The sequence below is a fragment of the Heloderma suspectum genome, chromosome 2, assembly GCF_057233095.1.
Source record: "Heloderma suspectum isolate Gila_16-S chromosome 2, 16-S_ref, whole genome shotgun sequence".
Taxonomy (NCBI): Eukaryota; Metazoa; Chordata; class Lepidosauria; order Squamata; family Helodermatidae; genus Heloderma; species Heloderma suspectum.
Genome location: NC_139459.1, coordinates 330318350 through 330334509, shown reverse-complemented (window position 1 = coordinate 330334509; position 16160 = coordinate 330318350). Strand labels below are relative to the sequence as shown.

Sequence of the window (16160 nt, the reverse complement as noted above, 5' to 3'; positions counted from 1 at the left end):
ACTAAAGGCAAAACTGAAGTACTTTGGCCACATCATGAGAAGACAGGACACCCTGGAGAAGATGCTGATGCTAGGGAAAGTGGAAGGGAAAGGGAAGAGGGGCCGACCAAGGGCAAGATGGATAGATGATATTCTGGAGGTGACAGACTCGACCTTGGGGGAGCTGGGGGTGGCAACGGCCGACAGCAAGCTCTGGTGTGGGCTGGTCCATGAAGTCACGAAGAGTCGGAAGCGACTGACCGAATGAACAACAACAACATAAAAAACACATGAACAGACAATATATACAAGTGAACATACATCTAAAACAACTTCAAACAAGCAATCTCAAGCAAACAAACCATTACCATAAGACAATCCAGGATCGATTAAACTTAACATATGCTGCCAAATGCCTGGGAGAAGAGAAAGGTCTTAACCTGGCACTGAAAAAATAGCAATGTTGGCACCAGGCAGGCCTCACTGGGGAGATCATGCCATATTTGGGGGGCCACCACCAAGAAGGCCCTCTCCCTTGTTGCTGTCTTCTGAGCTTCCCTTGGAGTAGGCAGCTGGAGGAGAACCTTAGATGTTGAGCGTAGTGGGTAGGTTCGTGTCGGGAGAGGCACTCTGTCAGGTATTGTGGTCCTAAGCCATGTAAGGCTTTATAGGTTAAAACCAGCACCTTGAATCGGGCTCAGAAACATACAGGCAGGCAGTACAAGCGGACCAGAGTCTTATGTGTTCAGACCTTCTAGACCACGTTATCAATCTGGCCACCACATTTTGCACGAGCTACAGCTTCAAAGGCAGCCCCACGTAGAGTGCATTGCAGTAATCTAACTTGGAGGTTACCAGAGCACAGACAACTGATGCCAGTTTATCTCTGTCCAGATAGGGGTGTAACTAGGCTACCAACTGAGGCTGGTAGAAGGCACTCCATGCTGCTGAGGACACCTGAGCCTGAAGTGACAAAGATGGCTCCAGGAGGAACCCCCCAAACTACAAACCTGCTCCTTCAGGGGGAATAATACCCCATCCAGAACATGTTGAGCACCCTCCATCCGGTCAGCAGGTAGTTTGCAAGTGGGTCCCAAAAGGTTGTGTAAGTTTACAGGTGGGTGATATTCAAAATGTTTGAGAGGCACTGTTTTGGAGGATATTTTAAGGACAGAAATATAAGACCAAGGTTGCAACCCTATACACATTTACCTGGGAGTAAGTCCTGTTAAAAATGAGGCTTATATCTGAGTAGACACATATACAGGATTGCTTTGTAGCAGTGCAACCGTATACATGCACACACAAAAGAAAGTCCCATTGGGTACAATAGGGCTTACATCCAGGTAAGAAGTTATAGGATTGCCACCTGGGAGTAAGCTCCTTGAACTCAACAGAACGTACTTCTGAGTAGACACATATAGGATAGTGCTGTTAGAAAACTGTATTGAAAGTAAGATGGAAAATAAATAAATAAATAAATAAATAAATACAAATATATAAAAAGAAGCTGAAAAGTGTGAGAGTAAGCTTGATGGAACATTGATGCTCTTGTTGAGTCCTAATGGCCATGATGGCTGGGGATAATGGGAGTTATAGTTGAACACATCTGGATGGCACCACGTTGAATAAGGCTGCTCTAGTAGATAAAATCTGAACGATGAAAAAACTAAAATGATATTTTAGAAAAACACACTAAATTGGCTCAATTGTTTAAAAAGTAAAGCTTATTAATATACTGATTGCAGAAACTGAGTGGTGAGTTGGATCCAGATTTAAGCATGAGCCCCTCCAGCCCCCTGAAAATGCTACACAAGAATCAGGAGATTCTGCTGAATGGGGTGAGCTGTGAGGGTGGATCCCCCAAAACTGGGTGGAGGGACATTCTGTGAGCAGAGCCCTGCCTCTCACTAAAGATCCCATTTTCTCGCAGAAGGCATATCCTAGATGCAGCCTATAATATGGAATGTGCTGGAAGCCGTTGTAGACAAAGAAGACAGGTGTCCTTTGTCTTTGATAGGATATTAGATCACAAATCTCCCTGAGTTCTCAGATGAGCAAGCCAAGGTTGATTCTAATTCAGATTAAAATTCCTATCTACTGGATTTTATAAGCATTTGAGAGACATTTTTGTTAATGGACTGAAAAACTGATTCAGATAATTGTATGGAACAAACTGGAAATCAAGAATAGTCAATTAGCCAATGCAGATATTGTCTGACTTGTCCTCTTTTAAATTCTGTTCCTGCTAAATAAACTTGAAGAGAAGCAGATTAGCTACTGATGGAACATCCCATTTAAACTGTGTGTCCCCAGCCCACCAAATAATAAACACATACAGTGCGTGTCTATATTCCTGAGGAAGGGAATTTATTTTTGGAACAGCTTAGGGACACTGATGTTCCAGACAGGCCAAATGGTTATGTTCATATGTCATCTTAATTATATAATTATGAAGTGTGGGGGGGGGGCATCTGTTTCACTTTTGTTAGCTACAATGGAGATTTAATATAGGCAGGGGAATTCCCTGCTCTCACAATTGGTTGTTTCCAAGGTTATATATTTTCATGTATTGATAATGTCTGCTTTCTGTTGTGCATGGGTTTTCAATTGTTATGTCTTGGCCTCATGAGAAATTCCCCTCACCCACCCCCAGTACCTTTTCCCTGTATCAATTCCAGAAGGAGAAAACAGCAACGCTGTCAGTACATGCAGGTTCCAGTTTCTTAGTTACATCAGCGGCCACAATCTTTTCTCTTTGTTCACAAATGATCACCACCTGCAGCATTAACTGACAAGCAATTGCCACACATTCCATGCCAGTAAATCATAAGGCTGTTGAGCAACCAACTGCTTTTCACCACAAACACAGCCACTCACTCATGGCAAGTTCTTCAGCACGAAGGCAAACGCATGCCCTGCACCACTAACTTTCGGAGAGTGTGTAACAGCAGCATAAAAATACATTGTCATAGCAGGAAGTGATTGCTAATCAATATTTTGAGTTGCAAAGGGAAAGGGAAGAAGAAAACAGAACATCCGTATTTGGCTAGGCCCTTGAAAAAAGGCAAGCGGTAGTAGTATATTCAATGGACATGGAAAAGAATGAGCAGGAATGAATGTGAGCACACAGAAGCAGCTTCTACCTAGATCAGCTTCCCTCAACCTGGTACCCACTAGATGTGTTGGAATAGAACTTCCATCATCCCCAGCCAGCACAGTCATTGGCCATGCTGGATGGGGATGATGGGAGTTGGGGAACGCTGGTCTATACTGTAGCTGTGCCAAGGTGCGGGAACACATTCTCCACATTTTGGGTCAACCTATAGAGGGAAAATGCCAAAGTCTGCTCATTATGCAAGGCATTTGACTCATCTATCTAAGGCCACGTATGCATACACATTTCTGCCCTTTTGTGGGCATCTCGCTAGAATGATGACACCACTGGCTTGTATTGTGTTCTGCTGCCTCCCTAACCATAGCCTCACAAGCCACTTATAGTAAGGTTGGAATGTATTTTCTCACATTTCAGACGGAATGAGACACACCGCTCAAGAGCCCCAGGGTTTTCACTTTAATGGGTAAGACGACTGAGGACTGAGTGACATAAATGTTTTCCTCCTTCCTGGAAGATATTTCTCTCTCTCAGCCAAAAAGAAGCCAACAACATCAAATCTACAGAAATCAATTTAAGCATGAATAAAGGTGAGCCAATCTCCACATCTCAAAGGGCCAAGACAGACATTACTTTATATGTCTGTAACAACTACATCTGTTTTTCTTTCTTTTTTTAATTATGTAGGTGCAGGGAGGCAGATCTGGATCAGGATCCAAGCTTGGCAGGTAGAGGGCTTTCAAGATTCACACTGGGCACCCTGTGCCTACGCTACAGTAAACACATTTTTTAAAAAAAAGATGTAGCTGCTAGATACAGAATAGTTACTGCACTTTAGCGGATTTGTGCAAATCTCCAGGAAATTTTAAAAAAAATATTAACAAATAAAAGTTAAATTTGCACAAATTTGAAGTTGGAAAAAACGTTAAATTTATGCAAATCTTCCTGAAGGTGAAAAAAAGAAGACATCGCTGTCTATGGAAGTGAAGAAGTGGAATAGTAAACTGATTAATGTCAGTTCAAGATGTAATACAGAGGGGATATCGTTAGCGAGACTGCAAGAAGCAGCTGGCAAGGTTTTTCACTGCTCTTGCTAGGCTGCAATCTCGCTGGTTTAAACAACCCATGCTGAAGTGACTCTGCTGGGTTCAGACGTCATGACAAGCCACCCTGAGAACAAGCCACCCTAAACAATCCTACTACAATGGGTTCCCAGGTTGGCTTGTTTGCAAAAAAAGCCATGACAGAAAAGCCACGCTAGGCTCAGACGTCACGCTAGGCCACCCTGCATCCACCCATGATGACAACCCACCGTGGCTTAGCATGACGTGCGAACCAGGTCAATGTCTGTTTTGGAACTAAAAAAATGCCTCTTCTCCTATTTGTCTTTATGCTCTCAGGTCTTCTCCCAAAGCTAATGTGAAGCTTGAATCCCCCCTGCCCTTTGTTTTAAATTGGGTCCTAACACAAATGTAAAACCTGCATTGGCCTGGACGTAGATTCAATTTTCTTCTGAATTCTCTGTTGCATTAGCAGCATTAGCAGTACATGATACAAAAAGCACACAGGATGCTCAAATGTGCTTTTTAGTGTCACATATGAAAATGCCTTCAGACTGACTCAACATGTCCTCTTAATAATGTGCCCCTTAGCAGGTGAAGGACTATAGCTCAGTGACAGAGCACATGCTTTGTATGGGGAGAATCCAAGGTTCAATCTCTGCTATCTCCAGGAAGCCTAGGAAAGACTCCTGTCTGAAACCCCAGACTGCTGCTTCCAGTCAGCACAGGTAATACCGAGCTAGACTGAAGAATGGTCTGACTTGGTAAATGGCAGCTTCCTACATTTGTGTCAAGTCAGGACAGGTAGAACGTTCAGACATGGGATCTTTGTGTTTGTCTCCCTAGACCCAACTAAGTCAGGCCTCTCTTCATAACACTGAAATAGCTTCTCATTCTGGTTGGCATTCATGAGCTGGGCTTAATGCTGTAGAGGATGGGGTTTTAGCGTTTCCAGATATCGTCACTTTTTAAATCAGCTTTAGGCTGATATTACAAAATATTTAAAAACGCATCTACCTACCCACCCACCTACCTACCTACCAACCACTTTCTGGATGAGATTTCCTAAATTTCGAACATATAAAATTACCCCACACATGCCAAGAGAGCTTCATAGTCAAATTCTGAATAGTTGTGCAAACTCTTATGAGCCTTTTGATAGTGGAGTTGCTATGATGGTTCAGAGATGGCATCTCTTCCATTAACAGAGAAAATTCAAAAGTAAAACACCCACCCATAATGCACATACTCCTTGTTTCCTTGTTCATATATCCCTCTCTCTCTCTCTCTCTCTCTCTCTCTCTCTCTCGTGCTGGGGCCTACCAGTATTTTTTTTTAACTGATGCAACAAGGAGGCCCATCAGTGGCTGGCATTGGTGCTACAGATTTTGCTTTTCTTCCCCGCCAGCACTAATGTTGCCATCTAAATTGTGGGCCTAGCTAGACGCTTACACCTGCCAAGTGGTTACTGGAGGCTTGACAGAAACAGATGCCAGGGCCTGTCATGTGCTTTCAAAACAAAACCATTTCAACTGCTAGCCGAGAGCCATGCTTCACCTTAAACAATAACGCAACAGTGTGTTGACATGCCACATCATGTTCCATGTTTTAAAAATAAAAATACTGTTTCTAAATCCACATCAAGGGCAGTATGAATATTTCCCACTCCTGACCCTCCTCTTGGCAGCAAAAGATGGCAATTTTATCTGTTCCCTTACCAATGTGCTGAGCGCAGGTATCGCAATACTCTGCATATAAGGATTCAAAACAGTTGCAGCAATATGGCCGCCCTTCCTTCATGATGTACCGCTGGCCACCCAGTACCGTTTCACATTCAAAACAGCAAAAGTGCTTCATGTGCCAATGCCTTCCCTCAGCCTCTGTGCACTCATCAGCAAAGATAATCTGTGGAAAGGAAAAGGAGGAGTTAGGGCATTATTAGTTTTTGTTATGACCTACTGCAAATTCTATTCTCTTGTCATATATTTTTAGCTTATTTTTAACAGCGTGGCTGTCTCGAGGCTCTTATGTCTAGGCCTCTTGATACTAGAGTCCTAGTTTTCTGCCACAGTACAAACAAATCAAAATAGTTGTTGTGAAAATGGCCTTTATATGGTACAAGGATAAAAATTTAGTGTCAGATGACATTCATTCCTTTTGCAGTAAATGGGACCCAGAAAGTGGGAAGAATTACCTGCAAGAGGGTAGACAACAGATTTCACATAACCCAAATCCTGGCTGTGGTTTGGACCCATAGCACTTCCAAGACAGGGGAACAAAGTAATCCTCGAGACTTTGTAGTTGTAGGATAATGTGTAGTGCGTTGTGTTTTGAAGTGAAAGACTTCCATTCAAATCCATGAGCAGCCACAAAGCTTGACAGCTCACCATGATTCTGTACCTGGCCTACTACACAGCATTAGGTCTGTACCTGGCCTATGTTATAGTCAGTGCTCAGCTCCAGAAGACTAATAGTACTCGCACTCCATGCACTGCACGCCACCTACAAAGGCAACCGTGCAGCAACCTCTCAGTATGCAGGCACCCCCTGCCTCCCATGGACACCCTCTATATACCCTACAACCCCCTGTCAATGACTACTAGTCATGATGGCTATATGCAGCTTCCAGGTTTCAGAGGCAGCACATTCACAGGGAATCAACAACAGGAGAGGCATATGGTTGGCTACTGTGAGAAATAGGGTGCTGGAGTTAGATTTGGTCTGATCCAGCAGGGCTCTTCTTATAATCTTACAATACAGAGACAGCTCTCAATAGACAGACACCACACGGCAGAGGGGTAGTATTATTCACAGGGAATTGGGTCCTTAAAAGCCAGGAAATGAAGACAAGTATAAATACAACACTTGGGAAACACAGAAGGTGAAGTGGAGCAGGGATTCACCTAGGCCACAGAGACCACACTGCAGAGGAACGCTATTAAACAAAAGGAATTGGGTCCTTACATGCCAGGAAATGGGGACAAATACTTGGGAAACACAGAAGGTGAAGTGGAGTGGGGAAACACATGGACCACAAATCCTAGGAGCAGCACAGAGGGGAATCCCCTTGTTATCTCTGATCACAGATTGGAGGTAACAAGGGGATTCCTCTCCCCACCCCCAAGTGCCTGGTAACTTCCAGACCAGGGGGCTTGGGGAGGGGCATGGGCAGGGCCCATGGAGAGCGCCCAACCCTCTGTGGGCTGGATGGGGAACCTCCGTGGGCCAGAGGTTCCCCATCCCTGTCCTACATGAATCAAAGGGTAAGTCAAAGGTAAGATTATAAGTAGGCAGGTCTGGATCACAACTAGTCACTTGCTTGCTCCACACAGCAGCTCACACTCACAAGTAGGGAACGGTGTCATACCAGGAGGTAAGCGCACAGGTCAAGACATGTGGCTTGACGCCACAATGCTCTGCTTCTTATGAAAGGCATAAGAAGTAATGAGAAAATGAAGACAGAGTGCCAGTGTTTAGCAAACAAGGCATGCCATGGGATGGGGGAGGGGACATGGCAGGGAAGGAAATTACTGATCTGAAACAAACAGTGGTGAAAAGGGCAGCACTCGTACAGACAACCAACGCTCACTGAAGGCAACGGAGTCACAGAAAAGAAACGAAGGAAGTCATATAGCACTTCTATTCGCACTTTCTTCAGGCTCAGATTACAATCACAATTGTCCACCCAGACCCTGAACTCCACAGCTGCAACAGTGGGTACAAAGGCAATGCAACTTGCATAGATAAGTGTGGGATCTACCCGAGAGCAGGCAGCCCATACATAGTCATAACTGTTCTGCAAACATTGCAGCAAACAACCATTACTTCCAAAACACTATGGCAAGTCACCAGAGAGGGCCTGGTCCAGGCATCAGACACAAAGCTAAGTTCAGCTCCCATCATGCCCTCTGGGAACCAGTTAGGAGAACAGACAGGCATGGGACAAACTATGAAGCACTCTAACCACAGACAGGCACTGCTGGCCAAATGTATTCAGATTTTAGGTGGGCCATTTTGCACCCTAGTCAAGAAACCATTTTGTTTGTTCTCTCTCTCTCTCTCTCTCTCCCCCCCCGCCCCCCCGCCCCCCCCCCCCCCGTGGCATAAGATGTGCCTTCTCAGGCAATGGTGCTATAGCAAAAGTGTATAATGTTTTAATGTTAACGGCACTTGCAGAGACACTTTGAAGATTCTCACTCAGATTCACATTCTCACACTGGCATTGATATGTTTGACGGTGTGCATGTCTAGAGGCATGACGCAGCTTTTACAAGATCCTATTTGATGATAATCAGGATGCACAACTCCTGAAAGAGCCCCCAGTAATAAACTGGGAACTAATTCATACTCAACCATTTCTTCTGAGTCTTTTTTTATGCTTGAGAAGGATACCCCGAACATGTTTAATTTCTCCCCTCTCTTCCACTCCCCAGATGCAGATGAGCCGCTAGATAAGGGGATGGGGGGATAAAAGTAGCGTGTTCCACTATTTCCTTACTCTGACTCTTAGCTTGCCAGGAGCATGGGGCCAGGCACAGACCAGAAGGGGTGGGGAAACCTTCAATCAAGAGTGTCTGTACTGGCTGTCAGAAGCAGAAGCCACTACAGGGGCTAATGTGTGAACAAGCCTTGAGATATTTCACATCTTCCCTCATTTGTAAGCCACAAGATGCAGATGCAAAGATAAGCTGGCAAGCTGCATTTGGAAACCTGCAATAATTCATCACACAACACACGATGACTAGAACAAATATCAGCACATGCAAGGCGCCCCCGCCCCCGCCCAAATATTTAGCCAGCCTTACCTCATCGCATGCTGCACACCGAGGCTTGAGGCATTCGGCGTGGTGCCGGCCACAGTAAATCTTCCCGTCTTGATAGAAATAGATAAGATCTACCAGAAGCTCGTTGCAAACACTGCAGATGAAGCATGGCGGGTGCCAACAAATGCCATGGCCTGCTCTAGATGCGAAGACAGCAATATCCCCTCCGTTGATTTGGCCTCCGCACTGTCAAGATGTGTATAGAAGTTAAGAAGGAACCTGATCTGACAATGCTCCATGATGAGAACTGCTGAATCGTGGCTGTTCTCACAGCAACATTGGAAATAAAACAACATTTTCGAAAACGATAAAAGCACGCAGGTTTCCTCCTTGGTTATTTGCAACTCAGGACTTTGCCAAGTGAGAGTATCACAGGAGTCTCCGTGTTACAGAGGGAAATGTTCAATGCACACCATAGCAAAATGGGTTTAAGGAAGCTTATAAGTAACTGAAGATAAAAATACAGCTACAATAAAACAAACTTTAATGAAATAACTAGACTAAAATACAAAGTATAAAAATGTTTCTAAATTTTTTTGATAATACAACTATCAAAACTAAAATTATGCAAGAACATAAATGCAGTCCAACACGCTGCATGCACACACAGTGACGTTACTGGTTTCACGACTGGCTTTTCCTAATACAATTCCAATGAGCAGGCTAGTACATATTAACCCAACCCAAACATGTTTCGACCATTAAGGTCTTCATCAGAGGGAAATGTTTTTGACTATAACTATAGCCCAAAGAACAACAGTACATGTATAGGGACTAAATTCTCAAAATAGGACCAGCAGGTCTCTACTATGTAGCTTATCTATTTCACCTGGTGTGGTCGATGTGGTCGACCTATTTCACCTGGTGTGGCTCAACTCCACTGATAACTGTGCTCAACACAAGCACATGAGCTCTCTCACAGCCCCCCATTATAATTTAATGGTTGTTGTTTGTACACTCCAAACTCTGGGCAGGGTTTGAAGCAAGCAAAGAAGAGCCAGAATCCAGATCCTGCTTCTCTTCCCCTCTGTCCTGTCTTCCACCATAGAGAGAGGAAAGCAAGAGAGCTGGACTCTTTTGATGCAACTTAGGGACCTGGAAGGACAAGTCTTTTCTTTCTCCAGAACCCACCTCTCTCACTAGAGGGAGACAGGAGTGGGAGGGAAGGCGGAGCATTATATTCTGATTGACTTCAGAACTTTCCGCATGTAATTGTAAATAAAACCACAGTTCTTTCCATCTCACATTGTGGTTTGAGTTTGAGGTATTGCATAATTGAAGCACTTGGCTTACATTAAAGATGTACCAGCTTGGAAAAATAAGGAACTATAAGCCAGATAAGCATTGTTATTATTAATTCATATTAGGTTAGTCATAAGAATTAACTCCAGAGAAACCCTGTGATATCCCTATCATGTGGGTTCCACTCTGTGGAACTCCCTCCCTAGGGAACTCCGTCATGCCCCCTCTTTAATGAGCTTCCGTCATGCATTAAAAACGTGGTTGTTCAGGCAGGCATTTGGGGTGGGTTAGGGTATTTTAGAAAATGTTTTTATTGTAGAATTTTATTGTTTTAAACTGTTTTTATTGTATGTTGTACATCGCCCAGAGTGGCTGGGTGACCAGCCAGATGGGCGATTAATAAATTTAATAATAAATAAATAAATAAATAAAATGTGCAAATTTATGCTGGTGATAGCTTGAACTAATCAGTGATTTGAACTGTGATGCCCACATTAGGGATATTTACACAACTTCCATTAATTTTTCAGACTGAGAATTGGAAGCCTGTGCCAAAATCAAGATTTGGGTGATTTGGTGGCATACTTTTTAGCATACCGACACCTTTCCAAATAAATATAAAAACACAAATCAAATCTGAAATTCAAATTATCATTGCAATGTTGGGATTCATAATACAAACATTTAGAAAAACCAATGCTGCACCCCAAATTTGTTTCAGGCTTTGTCTAGTAGGTACCTTTCAGTTAGCATGCACTAAATGCATTTCAACATAACAGTCCTTCTGCATATATTAGTGCTTTCTGTTGCATATTTTGGCTTCAGAGTTTGGTCAAAAACTTTCTGAGATTGGTGCAGACATGCTGATGTATGTCTTTTGATTCTGGGTATAAGCCCATTTGCTTTGCTCATAGTTTTGTAGCCTAGCAACGCACCACCTAGATAGAACTTTCCCTGGGGATTCTGTGAGGGAAATTGTTTTCCTGGCTGGTTATCAGCAGTCCTGGACTAACACACATGCACACACACTCACACTAGCTACCCCAAAACTAAATTCCCTATCCCTGGGAAGAATTTAATTATTAAGGATTCATACTCAACATTCTTTGCAAGGTCAAAACAAAGCACAAACTCTTACATTGCCTTCTCATTATCTGTTGTATGGTATTTCATAATCCCAAACTGAAATTGCAACAAAATGCATTAAGAACACCCTTTGCAATATTGTGCTGTATGGCCATGGCGATAGGATGCCACAACATGGTAGCATTCCCTGTAAATCAAATAACTATCCAGCAGAAAAACAATGTGTGGTGAAGATGGGCCTACCTGCTCACAAATGGCTCCTGTCATGGTGACTGGGAATGGTCGAACATTGCCTCTGCCCAAGTTCTCCCTTTTCCTCTGATTGCTGAAGAGTTTGAGTTCTCTCTTCTCTTCCTCATCCAACGAGTTACAATATCGTACCTAGACATAAAGGAGTAATAACTTGCATTACACTTCAGGCAGCAAGCCTTGACTGTACTATGATTTCTTTAGACACACGCAGATAAACATAAATATAAATGGCTTACAACAATAAAATAGACTGATACAATTATAATACAGCACAAATTTCCTAAAACAACCAACAAGAAAAACATCTGGTATAAGTACTAAAACCTACAACAAAACATAATACAGTAAACAATAGGTTTTCATGGTTTTCCTAAAAGCCTGCACTGATGAGTCTTGATGGACTCCCACTGGCAACACATTCCAGAGGCGTGGGGCCACTGCACAAAAAGCCTTGTCTCATTTACTTGCCCACCTAACTGAACTCAAAGGTAGGCAAATGAAAAGGGCCTCTGTTGCTGTTCTTAAAGTGTGGGCAGGCAGATATGAGCGAGGCCATCCTTTAAGGAATTTTGTTCCAAACCATTCAAGGCTCTAAAGGTCAAAACCAGCACTTTAACTTGGCTTCAGAAATGCACCGGTGATCAGCTTTATGACATCTTGATTCTTGTGAATTCTTTCCTGCAGGACATGGAAAGGGGGCACTTTAGATGTGGGTGGAATCTGTCACCCAATGCAGACTTTTTTCCTCACTAGATGGGCTTTAACCCAGACTATATGCTCGCAAGCCTCCTTCTCATTTCCTCTCCTATTATTTCTGTTACCTCTATCATACTTCTTAATAATATGCCCTGTGTGCTCACATTCATATTATTAAAAATAATGGCTGCATGTAATGGTGGGAGGAGATGTCCTGTGTCACAGGAATATGATGGCTGGGTGCTGGGAAGTTGGTAGGCACTGGGATCAGCATATATAAGGGGATAACACCACTGCTTCACACTGGAATACAGCAGAATACAGGGAAAATTAGAATATTTTTGGTCTGTGGCTTTCTAGCCCCTTTGCTCTCATTGCTGATACAGAGATGTTTCTTACTAGTACCTAAAAGAGACTACTGGCTTAGTCTTCTTCTGACGCATACTGGCCTGGTTTCCTTGGAGTCAACCGAGTAATCCTAATTTACTTACTGCTTAACTCCAAGATGAGGAGGAATGAACTGCTTTCTGATTCAGCAGGTAGGGCTCTTTTAAAGATACTTCTGGGCACTCAAAAGGCTTAGCAAGCTTTCGAATGCAAAACTTATAGCAGGTCCATAACTATTTGCTTGCTTGCACATTGAAACTGGGCTCAGGCTTAAGCCAAGGCCAACAAAGTGTTGTCAAAATGATTAAGAGGGCTTGCTTTTAAATGATTAAAATATACACCACAACTTCTCAGCAGGAAACCCAAGCTATTTAAGGGAGACATACAGGCAAATAATTTATTCCTCAGAAAAGAACTCAATAGACTACAATGTTGATGTGCCAACAGGGCATGTGTAAAAGACAGTCTGAGCTTCTGCCCTCTGTTTTGTTTTAAAATTTTAACTAGAGTAGCCCCAGGCCTCAGGATGCTTTGAAAACACCTTCTCAGGTACTAAATGTTTTAAACATCTAAATAAATATATAAATAAAAACAGGAACATGGTTCAGATATAGAATCCTGCCTTGGGTGATGTTGTTGCTTGAAGCCGTTGCCTGAACATACATTCTAATGTGATCTCTAATCATACATACCAATAGCGAACTCGTTCAATCCTTATATGGCCAAAGTAGCATCATCCACATGCAACAGGGAGGCATTAGCAGCCTTAGGGGAACCACAAGATTTGTGGAAGTACCTCCCTCAAAACCCTTTAGCAAAAACAAGCAAACCACAAAGGGAAAAAAACAAACAAACCAACCCAAAACAGCCCAATAAGGACTGAGCATGCTCAATGGCCACAGAATGCTGACTGTCTCTTATAAAAGCCCAATAAGGATCAAAAATGTTCAATGGCCACAGAATGTTGACTGCTGGGGGAAAAAACTGGGTGGGTGGGTGGTTACAGAATGGAGTATCCTATGGCTGGCTGGCACTCTGAACAGGAGAAGCACTTCACGCTATAACATCTTATTGCATGTTACACTTGCAGTGTTTTGAATATGGAACTGCAAGACATGGTTTCTTATCCCTGGGCTTCAGGGTCGTTGCTAGATTTCTAAAAGATCCGGGGCACAGGCCCATAACACAAATTTGCATGCAAATATAATATATCTGACTCTAAGCGCACCTCTAATATATATATATATATATATATATGTGTGTGTGTGTGTGTGTGTGTGTGGTGTGTGCATGTGGTGTGCTTGCGTGTGTGTAGAGATTACATACAAGTACAAAAAAGGGCAACAGTTGTAGAAACTGTGATAATTATAATTTGTGTAATAATAATAATTTGTATATACCTGTGATATAGATGCTTCTGTTACCTACCAGTATATGTACAATTGTATTCATATGTATAATTATAATGTTCTAACAACAACCCTATTCTAAATAGATTACCAACACTCACTACATTATTGTGTGTGTTTCCATATTGTTACAATATCATATTAGTACAACCTGACCCACTTACAGTTGTGTGTTTGTTCGCTAATTTCCTACAGATTACATACATACATAAGAAGTGTGCACTGACCCCCCACCCCACTTCAACTCACACCCCGGTTCAGCATTTTGGAAAATATCCCGCTTCTGCCTGCTCTGGCCAATTTATAGTCGGACCATTTCAGCTCAGCACCAAACCTGAGTCAAGGTTTGGAAAAATGAGTCTTTATGTTTCCTGCTGACTATCATGGGAAATTAGAGGAAAAACTGTAACTTTTTTCTCTTGGTCAGAACTGGATGATAATTTCAGGCATAGCAGCCCCCTGGAAGGGGATTATACCTGCCCAGTGTCAGAAAAATAGGTGCAGGGTTTATATTTTGATTTTCTTTTAAAGGGAACTGCCAATAACATCTTTATTACTTGGAAGAATTGGATGACATTTTCAGGATTCATTGCCCCATCAGAGGAAATCATTTCTGCCAAATTTCAGAATGATAGCCACAGGGATTTTTGTGCAAGGGTGGCCTTGACATTTTGAGCTCTCCAAAAGAGGTCATACTTATCTCCCTATTTTCCTTGTGGACCATTGTTCTGAAAATTACAGACAGCCTAGGGTTGTCCCTAAGTAAGAAACCAGCAAAGTTTCAGAATGATAGGTGCAGCAGTTCATGTGGAAGGGGAGTTCTTCAATTTGGGGGAGGGAGTGATTTGCTTTCCCTTCCCTTCACCCTTTCCTAATAGTTTTTGGGTAAGTTTGTATGAAAATGCACAGGTCATGAGAGGTGTCCCCCAGGCAAGAAACCTGCATGAAGGATATACATGCATGCAAATTTAGAAATACTAGAATTTATTTACATTTCACCAATGTTAGCAGCAGGGGAACATGGGTGGGAAGGTGCTATTGCACTCATGTCCTGCTTGTGGGTTTCCTGTGGGCACCTGGTTGGCCACTGTGTGAACAGAATGCTGGATTAGATGGACCTTGGTCTGATGCAGCATGGCTCTTCTTATGTTATTAAAGAAAGAGTGCCTCTGAGCATATGCAAAATGCTTTTCTTTCACCATTGTGCTTGTACATTCTCCCCCTACCAATTCTATCCCCCTCTACGCAACCATCCCTTCTCATCCTACCATCCTCCAGCATCTCTTCATGAAAACAGATGTCTTGCTTTGTGCAACTCTCCTCTACCTCCTCCTTGTTATGCATAAAACTCATTGTATCTTCCTCCCCATAACTTCATTTGTGTCAAGACTTCACCAGGATTCGGCCAATGAGTCTGTTTTCAAAACTAGGGTTAAGTTATGGAGAAGCTCTGAGCATGTACTAAGTGCCTTTCCCTCACCACTGAAGCTAAAGTTCACGCAATCCCCCCCCACACACACACACAAATGACAAAACATGCATAGGACTGAGCTGAAAGGGTAGTCAATTCATTAGACAGAATTGGGTAGGAGCTGTATTACGCCTGCAGTACTATGTTCACAAGTCAGGACTTATTTCTGAGTAAACATGCAGAACATCAAGGTGCAGATCTCCCTACAAAAGTAACTTGCGCTGGAATCCCATGCACACTTCTCTTGAGGCGAAGCCTCATTAAACATAATGGGGCTTAAGAGTAGGCATACATAGGATTACATAAATGAGCAGTATTTATCTCCCCTCCACCTAAAAAACAAAGCCCAAACTCCTATTTTTATTAAAGCTTTCTGTTCATAGTAACGTAGGAAGCTGCCTTATACTGAGTCAGGCCCTGGGTACATCTAGCCCAGTATTGTTGACACTGAATGGCAGCAGTGGTTTTCCAGGATTTCAGGCCAGATTCTTTCCTAGCCTTACTTGGAGATGCTGGGGATTGAACCTGGGACCTTCTACATGCCAAGCATGTGCTCTACCACTGAGCTACAGCCCTTCCTATTGCTGGATAATGGCAACTGACAAACAAAACAGCCCCAGATTTGTTTCTCTGCAACCA

General features: G+C 42.9%; 1 protein-coding gene across 2 annotated transcripts in view; it reads right to left on the bottom strand.

Moving 5' to 3' along the window:
• The window catches only part of PRICKLE2 (prickle planar cell polarity protein 2), a 372966-nt gene that overhangs the window by 63879 nt on the left and 292927 nt on the right, over positions 1 to 16160 (bottom strand). For both annotated transcript variants that reach the window (XM_084840467.1, XM_084840468.1), the window contains 3 exons: positions 11550 to 11687; positions 8961 to 9164; positions 5874 to 6060 (listed from right to left, as the gene is read on the bottom strand). In XM_084840467.1, coding sequence (XP_084696593.1) covers positions 5874 to 6060; positions 8961 to 9164; positions 11550 to 11687 — 529 coding nt within the window. The remainder of the gene's footprint in view (positions 1 to 5873; positions 6061 to 8960; positions 9165 to 11549; positions 11688 to 16160) is intronic.